The following is a 13,287-nucleotide window of genomic DNA, read 5'->3' on the forward strand; positions in this document are numbered from 1 at the left end:
ATGCGGTACACTCGGAGGATTGAAAATGTCACCCCGAGGTCTTTAAGGTGGTCGGATGCTATGACGCTCTTGATGAGCATGTCATCAATGTAAACTTCCATTGTCTTACCTATCTACTTGGCAAACATCTGATTCACCAATCTTTGGTATGTCGCCCCAGCGTTCTTTAGGCCAAAAGGCATGACACGGTAACATTAGAGGCCTTTGTCGGTGATAAAGGTAGTCTTCTGCCTATCTGGGGAATGCATCGGGATCTGATTGTACCCGGAATAGGCATCTAGGAAGGAGAGTCGTTCGTGCCCAGCCATGCTGTCCACCAGCTGATCGATCCGTGGTAGAGGGAAGCTATCCTTAGGACAGGCTTTGTTCAGGTCCAAGTAATCTACACAGACCTACCACTTCCCGCTTGATTTCTTCACCAGGACCACGTTGATGATCCAGTCTGGGTAATGTATTTCTTCGATGAAGCCGACACTGAGGAGCTTGGAGACTTCATCGGCTATAGTTACGTACCTCTCAGCATTGAACACTCTCCTCTTTTGTTTCACTGGTTTGGGATCCAGATCTACGTTCAGTCTATGGACCATGACATCGGGAGAGATGCTCGGCATATTCTCGTGCAACCACGCGAAGACGTCCCTGTGTTGTTGTAGGAACATCGACAACTGAGATCTTTGCTCAGAATTCAGCAAAGACTCGAGCAGAACAGTTTTGCTTAGGTTAGCTTCCTCAAACGGGATGGTCTCTAAGTTCTCAGGGGGATCTTCTGTGGTATCGAGGACGTTGATGGTGAGGGCATGCTTCACTGACCCTTTTCTCACAGTTATCACATAGCATTCCTGAGCTTCACACTGGTCCCCTTAAAGGTATCCAACCCCACCTTTACCTGGAAACTTCATCATCAGATGGTATATGGACACAACCGTCCTTGTCGCGTTAAGGGAAGGTCGGCCCAGAATGACATTGTGCACTGATGGCACATTGACAACGAGAAAGTCCACGAGAAGTGTTACTTGATGCTGTCCTTCTCCTGCCATTACAGGAAGAGCGATGGCTCCCTCGGAGATCACTTTATCTCCGGCAAATCCATAAAGAGGGTTTTTATGGGTATGAGGCGTGACCTTTCAATCCCCATCTTCTCGAATGCTTCAGAATAGATGACATCGGCACAGCTTCCAGTGTCAACTAGGATACGATAAACTTTGTGGTTAGCTATGGTCATAGTCATCACGAGGGCATCGTCGTGCGGATGCTGGATTCCATGCGCGTCATCCTCTGTGAAAGTCAAGTTAGAGGGTCTTACTAGGAGTTCTTTCCTAGGCCTCTCGGCCAGATGGATGTAGTGCTTGGGGTCTGAACTCCGAGTGTGGGCCTTACGGGCCCTATTCAAGTTGCCTCCACTGGAAGAGCTGCCATAGATAGTGCAGATCTTGGCAGGTTCTTCCGCAGCTTTGTTCGGTCGTTCTTCTTTCCGAGCTGTCTTCTCTTCCTTGGTGTATTGTTGCAGATGACCCCTATGGATAAGGGTCTCGATCTCATCCTTGAGATCCACATAGTCACTCATATTGTGACCGTGGTCACGATGAAACTAGCAGTACTTACGCTTGTCTCAGTTCTTGGAGTCGATCTTCATGCAAACCGACCAGTTTAGGAGTTTCTGGCCCCTGATGTCCAGTAGGATCTGCTCAAGAGATGTATTGAGGGGAGTGTAGGAACAAAATTTGCTCTCAAGCTTCCTGCTGGGTCGGCAATCGCAGGTGGCATGATCGTCAGGCCTCTTGCTGGATGATTGAGGCTCTTCGTTCCTTAGTCGCTTCTCCTTAGAAGACTGTTCAACAACTTGTATATTCATACGAGAGTTGGAGAATTCCTCGACCTTAGTATATTTATGAGCCCTGCTGATGAGTTTGGCCAAGGTGGTCAGCGGATTCTTCCCGATTGAAAAAGTGAACTTCCCTTCTTTGAGTCTGCTGAACATGGCCGAGAGTGTAATTTTGTCATTATAATCCTCCACTAATAACGCCTCCTCATTGAAGCGGGCAATGTAATCTTTCAGTGGCTCCTTGTTCCCTTGCTTAAGGGTAAATAGATGGGTAGTAAGCTTTCGACTCTTCTTACCAGAGATGAACTGGGTAAGGAACAATCCGCTGAGCTCTGCGAAGGAACCGATCAATTTTGGTTTAAGTTGTTGATACCAACTCCGAGGATATCCGGAGAGGGTTATGGAGAAGGCTCGACACATCATGACATCTGTGGCCGACTGGATCTGCATCCACGAACGATATGACTCCACATGTTCTGAGGGGTCTCCGGATCCAGAGAATTGGATGACGGGAGGCATCCTGAACCTCGACGGCATCACCTCATCCATGATTTCTAAGGTGAAGGGAGGCTTGGACTCTTCCATCATCGTCTATACTGCAGTTGGGATGGATGTAGATTACTAGTTCCTCTGAAACGCCTTAAACTGGTCACGGAGTTCCTTAAACTGTGCTTCCAAAGGATTCTGATTCTCATTTACTGTCTCTTGGGAGGCACTCGCCACCTCAGATGCTCTGCCCTGTCAACCCCTCTCCAGCCGATGGCGGAGGTCGGTGTTGGCTAGAGCCATAGTGGCAGACACGTAGGACTGTTTGGCCTCCTGAGGGGGTTCTAGGATTCGGGCGAATCGTTCCTGGGGCACTGCATTGTGTGCAGGGTCGGGAGCTCGTGCGGATTGCGATTGGGAACCTCTGGCCCGAGAACTGACTTGCTACGGTCGTCCTTCGGGCGTTGGGGTGGCTTCCACCAAGTTGAGTGGTGGTTGCTGATTCTATTGTGCCTTCATTCGGCTGATTTCGTCCTTCAACATTTGGACTTTGCAGTGCCTTGCATTTCCCTCCTCGACTTTGAGTCCATTGGGACGGCCCTATCGGAGCTAACTCGGTGTGCAGAAGTGAAGAAGACTGGTGTTGCCCGCTAGGTTCGGGCTCCACTGCTATCGCCTTTTTCTTTCTATCGCCATTTCCAGTAAAACCTTCTAGCTTTTTGTTTGCATATCCCACAGACGACGCCAAAAAATGTTGAGGCCAAAATCTAGACCACCCTCCACTCAATGTAGCGAACCTTCGACGGGCCCTGGTCCTATGCAAAAGGGTAAGCAAAGGAGACCCTGGCTCAGTCTGGGGACCCTCTTATGTCTAAGTTAGGCTAGGGAATCTAGGTCTAAGTCGAATGTAGAGAGAGGGTGCGAGATATTGCGTACATGTATCAATGGGGTCCCCTGGTATTTATACCTGTTGGTCGGACGATTCACGTCCGTTAATCTCAGCATGATTCACTCAATCAGCGAGATATCGTGATCATGGAGATATTATCCGCAATCTTTGGATCGTATGGCGTATCGTGTCTTAAAGGTGTGTATCCTTGGGCAAGATCTTTGATCACGTCTACATCTGAGTTGATCTCCAGGCTCAGCATACGAAGTACCCTTACCCGGGCTCGGCCTCAGCCTCGGCATGCGACGTATTCATACTCTGACTCGGCCTCAGATCGTGCAGACATAAGGCTGAGTACTAGCAGTCTGAGTCCGTCAATAAATCACTAAGGTCGGGGTTCACTTAATAGAGCTAAGGACGAGGACCAAGGCTTGGCTCAGTCATCTTTCTTCGGATGAGGACGAAAGTTTGGGTCGGCCAATCAGGATTGTAATTCCGAGTCGTGACTTAGGGGTCGGCCCCTACTTGACGTAGTATCCTCTTTCCGAGGCCTTGTTATCCAATTCATGTAGCTCAGGCTGACCTTGATTATCCTTGTATAGATTTCCCCATAACAATATTTGTGAAAGACTTGAACTGTTGCCTTTGATAATAGCCCCTAATCAAGAGGAGAACATAAAAATTTGTCTTAATAAGTAGGGTGTTAAGTATATTAATATTTGCTTAGTGAAACAAAGGAGTACTTGTTATGGGTAAAATTAAACTGACGAGGCAACTTAAATGAGATAGAAAACAGAAGATGGGTAGCTTGGAAAAGGAGATTGGGTAAAAGCTTGGTATAAACTACTGAGCACAACCTCCAAGACCAGCTCGGGCATCAACCACAAGCAACTACCTAAGCCTTACTGTCGCAACAAGCGAACAACTCTGAGTACCGACCCGACCTCAAAGTTAGGCCTCGACCACAATCAACAGTTTAGCTTAGTTTGCAGGACCTTGGCCGACCCGACTTAGAGGTCAGCATCGGCTGTCGATCCCGATCTCCTTCGTGTACAAGGAAGATTAATTCCCTGAGATCTTCGCCGAGAACCATGTCAAGGATAATGCCTAACACCTCGGAGACGATTCCTTACATGATACGCGACTGTTTGGCTGATTCATTGCCATATACATGATCAGTGCCAAAGGACTATAAAAGAGAACCCCACGTACAATAGAAGGTACATACTGTTCGACAAGAAACAAAAGTGTTTTGACAGGGGAATTATCATTAAAAAATAACAAAGAAAGAATGAGAGAACACTCATCATAAAGTATCTTATTCATTCTGAGTTCGTTTACATCCTCATGTTTCCCTTGATTCTGAAACAAAGTACATTAAATATATATAATGAAAGAAAGGATAATCAATTTAGTAGCAATTTTGGTAGCACTTCGGCTTATGATATATTCATCTCAGCGAGAGAAGTGTTGTGCGGATTTGAACATCTTTTGTTCTCTCTTTTAACTTGTTTAGAATAGTAGCATTTCTAAAATGACCACTACATTCTAAGAAAAAAGATCATAGAAAGCTTAGAAAATCCAACAGCATGTATGCTATATACATTACTTGCGGGCAACACAGTCTTGTTGCGTGAGTCGGCACAACAAACTTGTGTTGCACGGTCCAGTGCAACAGGCTTCAAGTCATCTTCTCTTTGATCCTTCTTCCTTCCTCTTCTTTAAGTACCTGACAAGGGTACTCAAAGGTCTTCCTTCGGGGGCTCTGATCTCTTGCCTCCATCAAATAAGGAGGTACTGGGGTATTTATAGGCCTTCACACATGTGAAGCCTTGAATCTTGTGCCATCGGACCCACCTTACTCAACACTTTGTCGCGTGGTACGCAACATGACTTCCCATATTTTCTGTATTGCGTGGACCCGTGCAACAACTCTTTGTTGCGTGGTCACGCGCAACTCATCTATCTTCACTCTTCTTCTTCCCAGAATACTTCTCTCCTTTCCTCTTTCTCTTTCTTCTTTCTTTTTCTTCCAGACTGTTGCGGGGGCCAATTAGTTGCATGGATGGGCTTTCTCCACTCTCTATTCTTTCTCCACTTCAAACCCTTCTCTCTCTACTGTAAATTCTTCTAACCACCTCAAATGAGGAGAAGAGGGTGCTATTTATAACCCTCACGCACGTGTGACACCCACTTCTGCACAACAGGTCTTACGGGATGAAGAGCTGGGCGCACAACAACTAATATAGCTAGGAGAGAGGTCGTGCAACAAGGATCCAGTCCAGGACACGCAACATGAGATTCAGGGAGAGAGAGGGTTCACACAAGATGGGATCTTGCACTATGACAAGGGCGCGCAACAGGTAAGGTGAGTTGGAGAGCTGTTCGCGTAGCAGTGCTTCCAACCAGGAGAGATGTGCGTAATCAACCAAGGCAGTTTAAGTAGGTGACCGCGTAACAGGGATCCGGTTTGGGAGATTGTACCCACGCAATAGACTTGCAGGCTGGGAACTAGACCAGTGCAACAGGGTATCCAGGCTAGGAAGTCTACCGCGGAACAGGTGGGAAATTGGTAGGGAATGGGCGCGCAATAGTCCTTCTTGGAAAACACCTTATGAACCTTGTATATATTTTTTTTGTGCACCAACACATACATCTACCCTAATTTGACTAGACCCAGAGTGCCTATTCTAACTTTGGCATCGAAGGGTCTCCATTGTTATCTGGTTTTGCAGATACACGACGATATAACAAAGATGACCGGATCTCAGCATCAACAGTTTGACACCGTCTATGGGAAGCGACAATCAAGCCATTTCAAACTTGCCTGTCATTTCTCCATCTAATCTACAATGGCAGAAGGTAGAAAGAGAGCCTTAGCCGCCATTATCTCGCAAACCCTCGCACCAGAAGAGCACTCCGTAGATCCTTAGGATTAACCTTCGCAACATTAAAACGAGTTTTCTCTTGCGGTGCTCACACAAAGGTCCCGCAATCAAGGAGGTTGGCTTATTTCCTTGGAAAATCAAGTCGAAGCCTTAACCTTCCTTGGAAAATCAAGTTGAAGCTTTAACCCGCAATATAAACAATATAATACAAATATTGAAAAGGCATAATCCACCTCCCGACCATAGAGGGGAAGCACCCGCGGCAACCGAGCTCTCTCGACCTCCTCAAGCACCTGTTGACTCACATGGAGCTAAGCAACAACTGGGGCAACATAGCCATGTGCTCGCCCACACCGTGGGAACTACCATGCTCACCGACTCTGACTTATGCCACACGCTGGAGAATAGAAGGTGTGGGAAGGCTCCTGAGGTGATGACAAAAAATGAGGTCTCTTGGGAGGCTGAGCTTAAGGTGATACGAGGACAAATCGGCGACATCCGACAAGCATACCGTGTCCACGTCCCAACCTCAGTTGAGGACATGTTGGAGGAAACAGAGCCACTGTTTACCGACGACATTATGGGGTCTCCAGTTCTGCCAAGATTCTAAATCTCACAGATTACTCCTTACTCTGGAATCGGAGATTCGGTCGAACATCTGGAGTCCTATAGAGCGTGGATGGAATTACATGGTGTGACTATTATGGTGATGTGTCGAGCATTCTCCCTGACCTTGTCAAGGGCAACATGAAAGTTGTACAGGCAGCTGAAGTTGAGGTCCATTAGCTCTTTCGCACAGCTCAGTAAGACCTTTATCACACATTTATTAGAGGAAAGGATAGAATGAAGACAACGACCCACCTCCTCACGATCACCTAGAGAGAAGACGAGCTACTAAAAGACTACATTATTCATTTCAACAAGGAAGCGGTGCAGGTATAGGGGTATTCAAACTAGATAGCCTTAGCCGCCATGATATCTGGTCTTTGGGAAGGGAGATTCTTCTTCTCAATCGGCAAGAACCCTCCGACCACATTGGTCGATCTCCTTAACCAAGCGCAAAAGTACTCTAATGCAGAGGAGCTCTTTAGCTCACGAAAAGCTACTCGGAGTGCCAGCAGCTCAGTTAAGGACATGAGACACAAGGAGGAGGAGCCACCCATTGTCAACAGCAAGAAGAGAAGGGATGACGACCCGAGCAGAGGTCAACACTCGAACTGACGACTGGAGAGGAGATTCCACTCCTACACTCTGCTGAACACAACTCTCGAGCAAGTCCTTATGAAAGTTCGCGACAAAAGAATCCTTAAATGGCTGAGCAGGATAAAAGCTGATGCCGATAAAAGGGATAAAAGGAAGTATTGTCACTTTCATCGTGACCACCACTGCCAACTGTTTTGATCTCAAGGAAGAGATCAAGTCCCTCATTCATGGCTGACATATGTGAGGGTACATCCACGGAGGAGAGATGAGCGATCGAACAAGAAGGATGAGCAACAAGGCAACATAAACGACAATGAAGCAACAAGCGAAATCCACACGATATTCGGAGGACCTGTAAGAGGTGGGGACTAGCATGCAGGTAGTCTCCCACATGTGAAACAATAAAAAACTGCCAAATAACGGCTAGTTTCTCACTAACAGTTAGAAGCGGTCCATTGCAATAATGACCTTAGACCAAAATGTTCAGCCACCCTTGCCTATATAAACCAAGTTTGGTTGGTTCATTTCAACATAAAAAACCATTCGACTCATTCTCTCATATGAACGAGTAAAGCTCCAATTGTTCTTTGATCAAGCCAACGGGTTCAATACGAACCTAAGCTAGCAAGTCCACGAGAACTAGACCAGTGTAGTGGTCTAAGCCAGCAAGAACCAGACCAGTGTAGTGGTTTAATCTAGCAAGTTCACAAGAACCAGACAAGTGTAGTTGTCTAATCCAGCAAAGCTAAACTTCTTTTCTCTCTCTCTCTCTCTCTAATTTAAAATTTTTTTCCTTTTAATTTTCATCTGCTAGTAAAACTGTGTTTACAAAGTTCCACTAGTAGTTTTTGCTTAATACAGAACCACACACAGGCTCGTCATATCTTGGAAGCTATTTGCTTACAACCTGTTAGCAGTCTTAATTACTTTGAGAAGAAGCAAGTAGTGCTTTAAGGACAACGTGATCACACATGCTTTAGCCTTTCCTTAATACTATTATTTTTCAGTTTCATTTGTTTTACAGTAATTATATATATATATATATATATATATATATATATATATATATATATATAAATTTAAGATTATCAAATTCTTAACAATCTTAAACTGTTATTGTAATAGAAACTGAAGGCGTATCCTCCATCAAACTGATAAACTAGGATCTAATTTGTTTCAATTGGTTCGACAGAACCAATTTTATAAGGTGATAAGAGAAGATAAAGTTTTTACTAACGACATTAAAGATTCACTATATCTTGGATCCTAATCTTCAGCCACTATCTGAGGCAATTGATGAGGATATAACCGAACAAGTTGTTGTATGCAACAAACAAGTTGAAGATAAACTGTTGTGTTGTGGACACATTCTGAATATGCTATTTGACTGATTGTACGATCTGTGCACGCAAACTATATCTGCAAAAGAAATTTGGACTGCCCTATAGTTCAAATAGAAGGCCGAAGAAGGTACTAACAAATTCTTAATTGTCAGGTACTTCGATTTTAATATGGTAGATAATAAACTGATGTTGCCTCAAATTCACGAATTACAACTAATTGTAAACAAATTTGAGGTACTTAAAATTGATCTCCCTGAATCATTCTAAGTTGGGGCTATATATCATAAAATTTCCATCGATTTGGAAAGACTAAATAAAGAAGTTATTGCATAAGATCGATAACTACACACTAGAACAAATTCAAAAATATTTGAGAATTAGAGAAGAATCTCGCAACCGTGATAAGAAAGCCGAAAATGAAAATTATTTGTCTAAGTTACAAGCAGTAGAAAAGACACAAAATAAGAATCTTGAGAATGATGATTCCCTTAAACCTAATAAAGAGAAATTCAATAAATTACATAAAAAGAACGGAAAGTTCAAATGCCCTTGCCTTGTCTGTGTAAAAACCAGGCATTATGATTGACTATGCTGATTTCATAAATCGAAAAAAGAAGCAAGCGCAGTTGAGGATAAAATAGTTGTCATGATCATCGAGGTTAACATGATACAAGAGAAAGTCTCTGGTTGGTGGTACGATATGGTTGCCATAGTCCATATTTGCTATGACAGGTTAGCCTTCAAAACCTATGCAGATATGAACAATGGTTAAGAAATCCAAATGGATAATAAAGTCCAATCGAAGGTCGAGGGCAAATAAACCATGAAGCTGGTGTTTACATCGGGTAAAAATGTGATCTTGACTAATATGCTACATATCCCAGGCATGAGGTAAAACTTATTTTCCAAGGATCTTGTGGGAAAACTAAGAATACAACCGCAAGAGAATGATGTACCAATATATATCAAGAGATATGCTCAAAAAGCTCAAGCAGTAAGAGAATAATGTATCAATGTATACCAAGAGAAATGCCATAGAAACTCAAGCAGTCAGAAACTGACTTATCAATGCATATCAAGGGAGTTGGGACTTGCTCTAAAAGCTCAGGCCGTGGAGAATGATGTACATCGATGTATAACAACGGACTTAAGACTCTAACACTATTGGCGTGGCCCAGTAGAATGCGTTGAGAAACGGATATACAGTGTATATAACACAGAAACTATGGTGGGCCCTATGGAGTCCGCTCAGGTGGCCGGCACATAGCGGGCGCGGATTAAATACTGACAATGTCAGTAGCCTAATGGCTACTGGAGTGACGTCACCAAGCTAGGTGGACCTCACCATGATGCATGTGTTGTATCCATACCATCAAACCATTTGTACAGATGTTTTATGTCATTAGAGAAGAATGATATAGATCTAAAGTTCAAGTGGACCCACCATAGAAAACCGTGGGATCAATCAACCCACCGTTGAAACATTTATAGGGCTGACCATGATGTATTTTTTAGATCCAACCTATTCATAAATTAACATAGAGATAGATGAAGTGAAAACAAAAATATAAGCTTGATCGGAAACTTTTGTGGCCCCTAAGAAGTTTTGAACAGTAGATGTCACTGCTTCTACTGTTTTCTATGGTGAGGTCCAATTGAACTTTATATCTATCTCATTATTTTATTATGCCATAAAACGATCTCTCGAAATTGATAGACGGTACGAGTATAACCCATGTATCATAGCGGGCCTACAGAGCTTGGTCACGTCACTTCAGTAGCGATTTGGATACTGACCTTGTCAGTATCTAATCCGCGCCCGCCCATAGCACACCAATTTCGTACAACCACAAGATTCTCCGGGGACGCGGATTTCCTGCGAATTCCTGCGCTCGGAACCAGGTGGGGCCCATTGTGATGATTTTGAGAAATCTTCTCTGTTCATACTTTTTTGAGTTCATTTCAAGACATGAGGCTAAAAAAGAACCGTACCCAATCCTCAAGTGAGCTGAAAATGTGAGAATTGAATTTCGACAGTTGAAATATTTGTGGGTTACAGTAGTTTTGAATCATTCTAATATTTGTTTTTTCAGTTCATCCCAGTACGAATGACGTTATTAACAGTATGGATGGCATGTAAACATCACTGTAGAACCCAAGGAGATTTCAACGGTAGGAATTTCCCTAACCACCTTTTCATTTAGTACGGCCCACTTAGGTTGCAGATCCTGATCAATTTTGGTCTCATAGCTTAAAATGAGCTCACAAAACGGATGGACATAGTGGATTCTATACAAACATCACGGTGGCCCACCTAGTTCTCAGCACAGGAACTTCCTGCTAAAGGCTTCCGCAGGAAATCCACGTCCTTCCAGGATGTTCCTGTGCTGGGAATCCAGGTAGGGCCCACTGATGATTTTGAGAAATCCTCTCTGCCATAAGTCTTTTGAGTTTATTTAAGGACATGAGGCCAAAAATGAACCATACCCAATCCTCAAGTGGGCCGAAAATGTGAGAATTGAATTTAGACAGTTGAAATATTTGTGGGTCATAGAAGTTTTAAATCATGCTAATATTTGTTTTTTCGGCTCATCCCGGTAGGAATGACGTTATTAACGGTATGGATGGCATGTAAACATTACTATAGAACCCAGGGAGGTTTCAATGGTAGGAATTTTTCTAACCACCTTTTCATTTAGTACGGCCCACTTGGGTCGTGGATCCTGATCAATTTTCGCTCCTAGCATAAAATGAGCTCACAAAACGGATGGACAGAGTGGATTCCATACAAACATCAGGGTGGCCCCACCTTGGTTCCCAGCGCAGGAACTTCCTGCTAAAGGCTTCCGCAGGAAATCCGCGTCCAAAGCAGAATTATCCTCCTAACAAAGACAAATTTAGACGTTTTCGTTGCGTGGCCCTTCTTCACCAAACTACTTTAGAGGTTGGGGGTATTTGGCCTCTCTAAGGCCAGGATGCAAGTAGGCTGCTACGATGGGTATCCTTTTCATCCAGAACTAATAAAGGAATAAGCTAATAATGATTTCTTAATTGATGTTTATCTGGTAATTTAGAGAATGCCGCTTCCTTGCTTGTTTTGGTCGATGAAGATATAAGCAATAAGACGCGACCGAAAAGCCGGCCACATTGCACTTCTCACTTGCATTATATATCAATCAATCCATCACTTACTACTCTCTCTCTCTCTCTCATTTCTCCAAAGCCATCATCTACTCCGCCTTCACTTGCCAATACTTCAATGGACAGGAGATTCAACCGGGATTCATCAAAGGTCTGTTCCTCATTCCTAATTACTTTAATTAAATAAAAATGCAACCAAAACCACATCTCCTTATAAGGGGTGACAATGGATCATGGGACACGCTTTTCTTCTCTATTTTTGTTTTGGGTTTGGCTCAGGTCATCTGGCCCAACACATTGATAACTTATATGGGTGGGTAGGGTTGGATTGGGTCTGGTTGGATAGGACTCAATCCATGCCTGACCAATTTAAGGTCAGATTTTTAACCTGACAACCCACTCCCCATTGAGCTTGGCCCAAGCTCACCTCGTAATTTCCGCAGGCCGGCCAGACCCATTGCCACCCTTGCTTATTTCTATATTTTCTACCTGTTTTAGGAAAACAAGGCCGCTAAAACCATGCAGAAGAAACCTGCCGAGAACAAGCGACCGCAGCCGCCGAGCCGCGTAGAGCCCGCTCCAGATCTTACGGACTTCATGAATGATTGGTTCTTCGGGAGCGTGCCCGTGGACCCTACAAGAACTTATAACTTGACAGGTGGACATTTGAACGAAGAAGAAGAAGAGGAAGGAGAAGATGATTATTACGAGGGGCCGAGGAGTGGCACCAGTAGTAAACTAACTCAGGAGTGGCTTGAAGAAGCCAAACGCATGGTTGCTATGTCTCCCGGTCGGCATGAATCACCTTCTCGGCTCGTTGGTTCCCCTAGGTTCGCTGCAGCAAAAGCGAGCGCTTCATTGGCGTTCATTGAGCGGCGTGACCCGCTGTCAAGATCAGCGAGGAGGTACGTTTGGTAGACCGTGTTTCATGTGACTAGGTGCCATTGCTTGAGAGGATTACATGAACATTAGCTTGATGCATGCACCCATTCAATTCAGTGGAACCACGAGTTAGTTGTTCATCTATATTGAGAGGATATAAAGCCGCTTGTTCTCTCTAAAACATGAGAGAGTATATTTATATTCATATTCACTTTATAAAAATACAAATGTAAAATGGTCGCAGCCATATGCAATCTTGCTAAGGTTGCATGTCCTCAGTGCAACAAGCTAATGATCACCACAAAATGGGTCCACCACATTGAAGGTGGGGCCCACATGATGGGCAACCCACACCAAAGGTGTTCTTCACATGATGGGCAATTAATAATGGTGGGCCCAACATGATGGAAGATCCACATCAAGGTGCGCCCCACATGATGGACAGTCCACATCAATGGTCAACCTAATGATGAGTGGCCCATATCCAAGACTGGTCCCACATCGGAGGTGGGCCCACATGATGGATGTTCCACATCAAGGGCACAACCATAAACTAAGAAGAATTAAAAAAACATACCTTTAACCTAAATCCACTTTTTCAAATAATTAAGAAAGTATCATCACACTATAGAT

General features: G+C 44.1%; 4 protein-coding genes across 5 annotated transcripts in view; 1 reads left to right on the top strand and 3 right to left on the bottom strand.

Annotated features, from left to right (window-relative positions):
- Positions 1–392: 392 nt before the first annotated feature.
- Positions 393–1,037, bottom strand: LOC131238868 (uncharacterized). Its single transcript, XM_058236459.1, has 2 exons — positions 887–1,037; positions 393–805 (listed from the first exon to the last, which is right to left on the bottom strand). The coding sequence occupies exons 1-2, from the start codon at positions 1,035–1,037 to the stop codon at positions 393–395; spliced, it is 564 nt and encodes a 187-aa protein (XP_058092442.1).
- A 29-nt stretch (positions 1,038–1,066) lies between these two features.
- On the bottom strand, positions 1,067–1,564 carry LOC131238869 (uncharacterized). The gene has a single exon (XM_058236460.1). The coding sequence runs from the start codon at positions 1,562–1,564 to the stop codon at positions 1,067–1,069; it is 498 nt and encodes a 165-aa protein (XP_058092443.1).
- A 45-nt stretch (positions 1,565–1,609) lies between these two features.
- LOC131238870 (uncharacterized) lies at positions 1,610–2,410 on the bottom strand. The gene has a single exon (XM_058236461.1). It carries the CDS (start codon positions 2,408–2,410, stop codon positions 1,610–1,612), a length of 801 nt encoding a protein of 266 aa, XP_058092444.1.
- Positions 2,411–12,276: 9,866 nt separating this feature from the next.
- The window catches only part of LOC131239849 (uncharacterized), a 37,165-nt gene continuing 36,154 nt past the window's right edge, over positions 12,277–13,287 (top strand). For both annotated transcript variants that reach the window (XM_058237733.1, XM_058237734.1), the window contains exon 1: positions 12,277–12,677. In XM_058237733.1, coding sequence (XP_058093716.1) covers positions 12,292–12,677 — 386 coding nt within the window. In that variant the 5' untranslated portion in view covers positions 12,277–12,291. The remainder of the gene's footprint in view (positions 12,678–13,287) is intronic.

The sequence above is a fragment of the Magnolia sinica genome, chromosome 3 (genome assembly GCF_029962835.1).
Source record: "Magnolia sinica isolate HGM2019 chromosome 3, MsV1, whole genome shotgun sequence".
Classification (NCBI taxonomy): domain Eukaryota; kingdom Viridiplantae; phylum Streptophyta; class Magnoliopsida; order Magnoliales; family Magnoliaceae; genus Magnolia; species Magnolia sinica.

Coding starts and splice junctions, on each gene's coding strand:
- LOC131238868 (XM_058236459.1), bottom strand. CDS start 1,037: ATGGCAGGAGAAGGACAGCATCAAGTAACACTTCTCGTGGACTTTCTC. Junction 806..886: donor TCTGATGATGAAGTTTCCAG/GTAAAGGTGGGG, acceptor GAAAAGGGTCAG/TGAAGCATGCCCTCACCATC.
- LOC131238869 (XM_058236460.1), bottom strand. CDS start 1,564: ATGAGTGACTATGTGGATCTCAAGGATGAGATCGAGACCCTTATCCAT.
- LOC131238870 (XM_058236461.1), bottom strand. CDS start 2,410: ATGATGGAAGAGTCCAAGCCTCCCTTCACCTTAGAAATCATGGATGAG.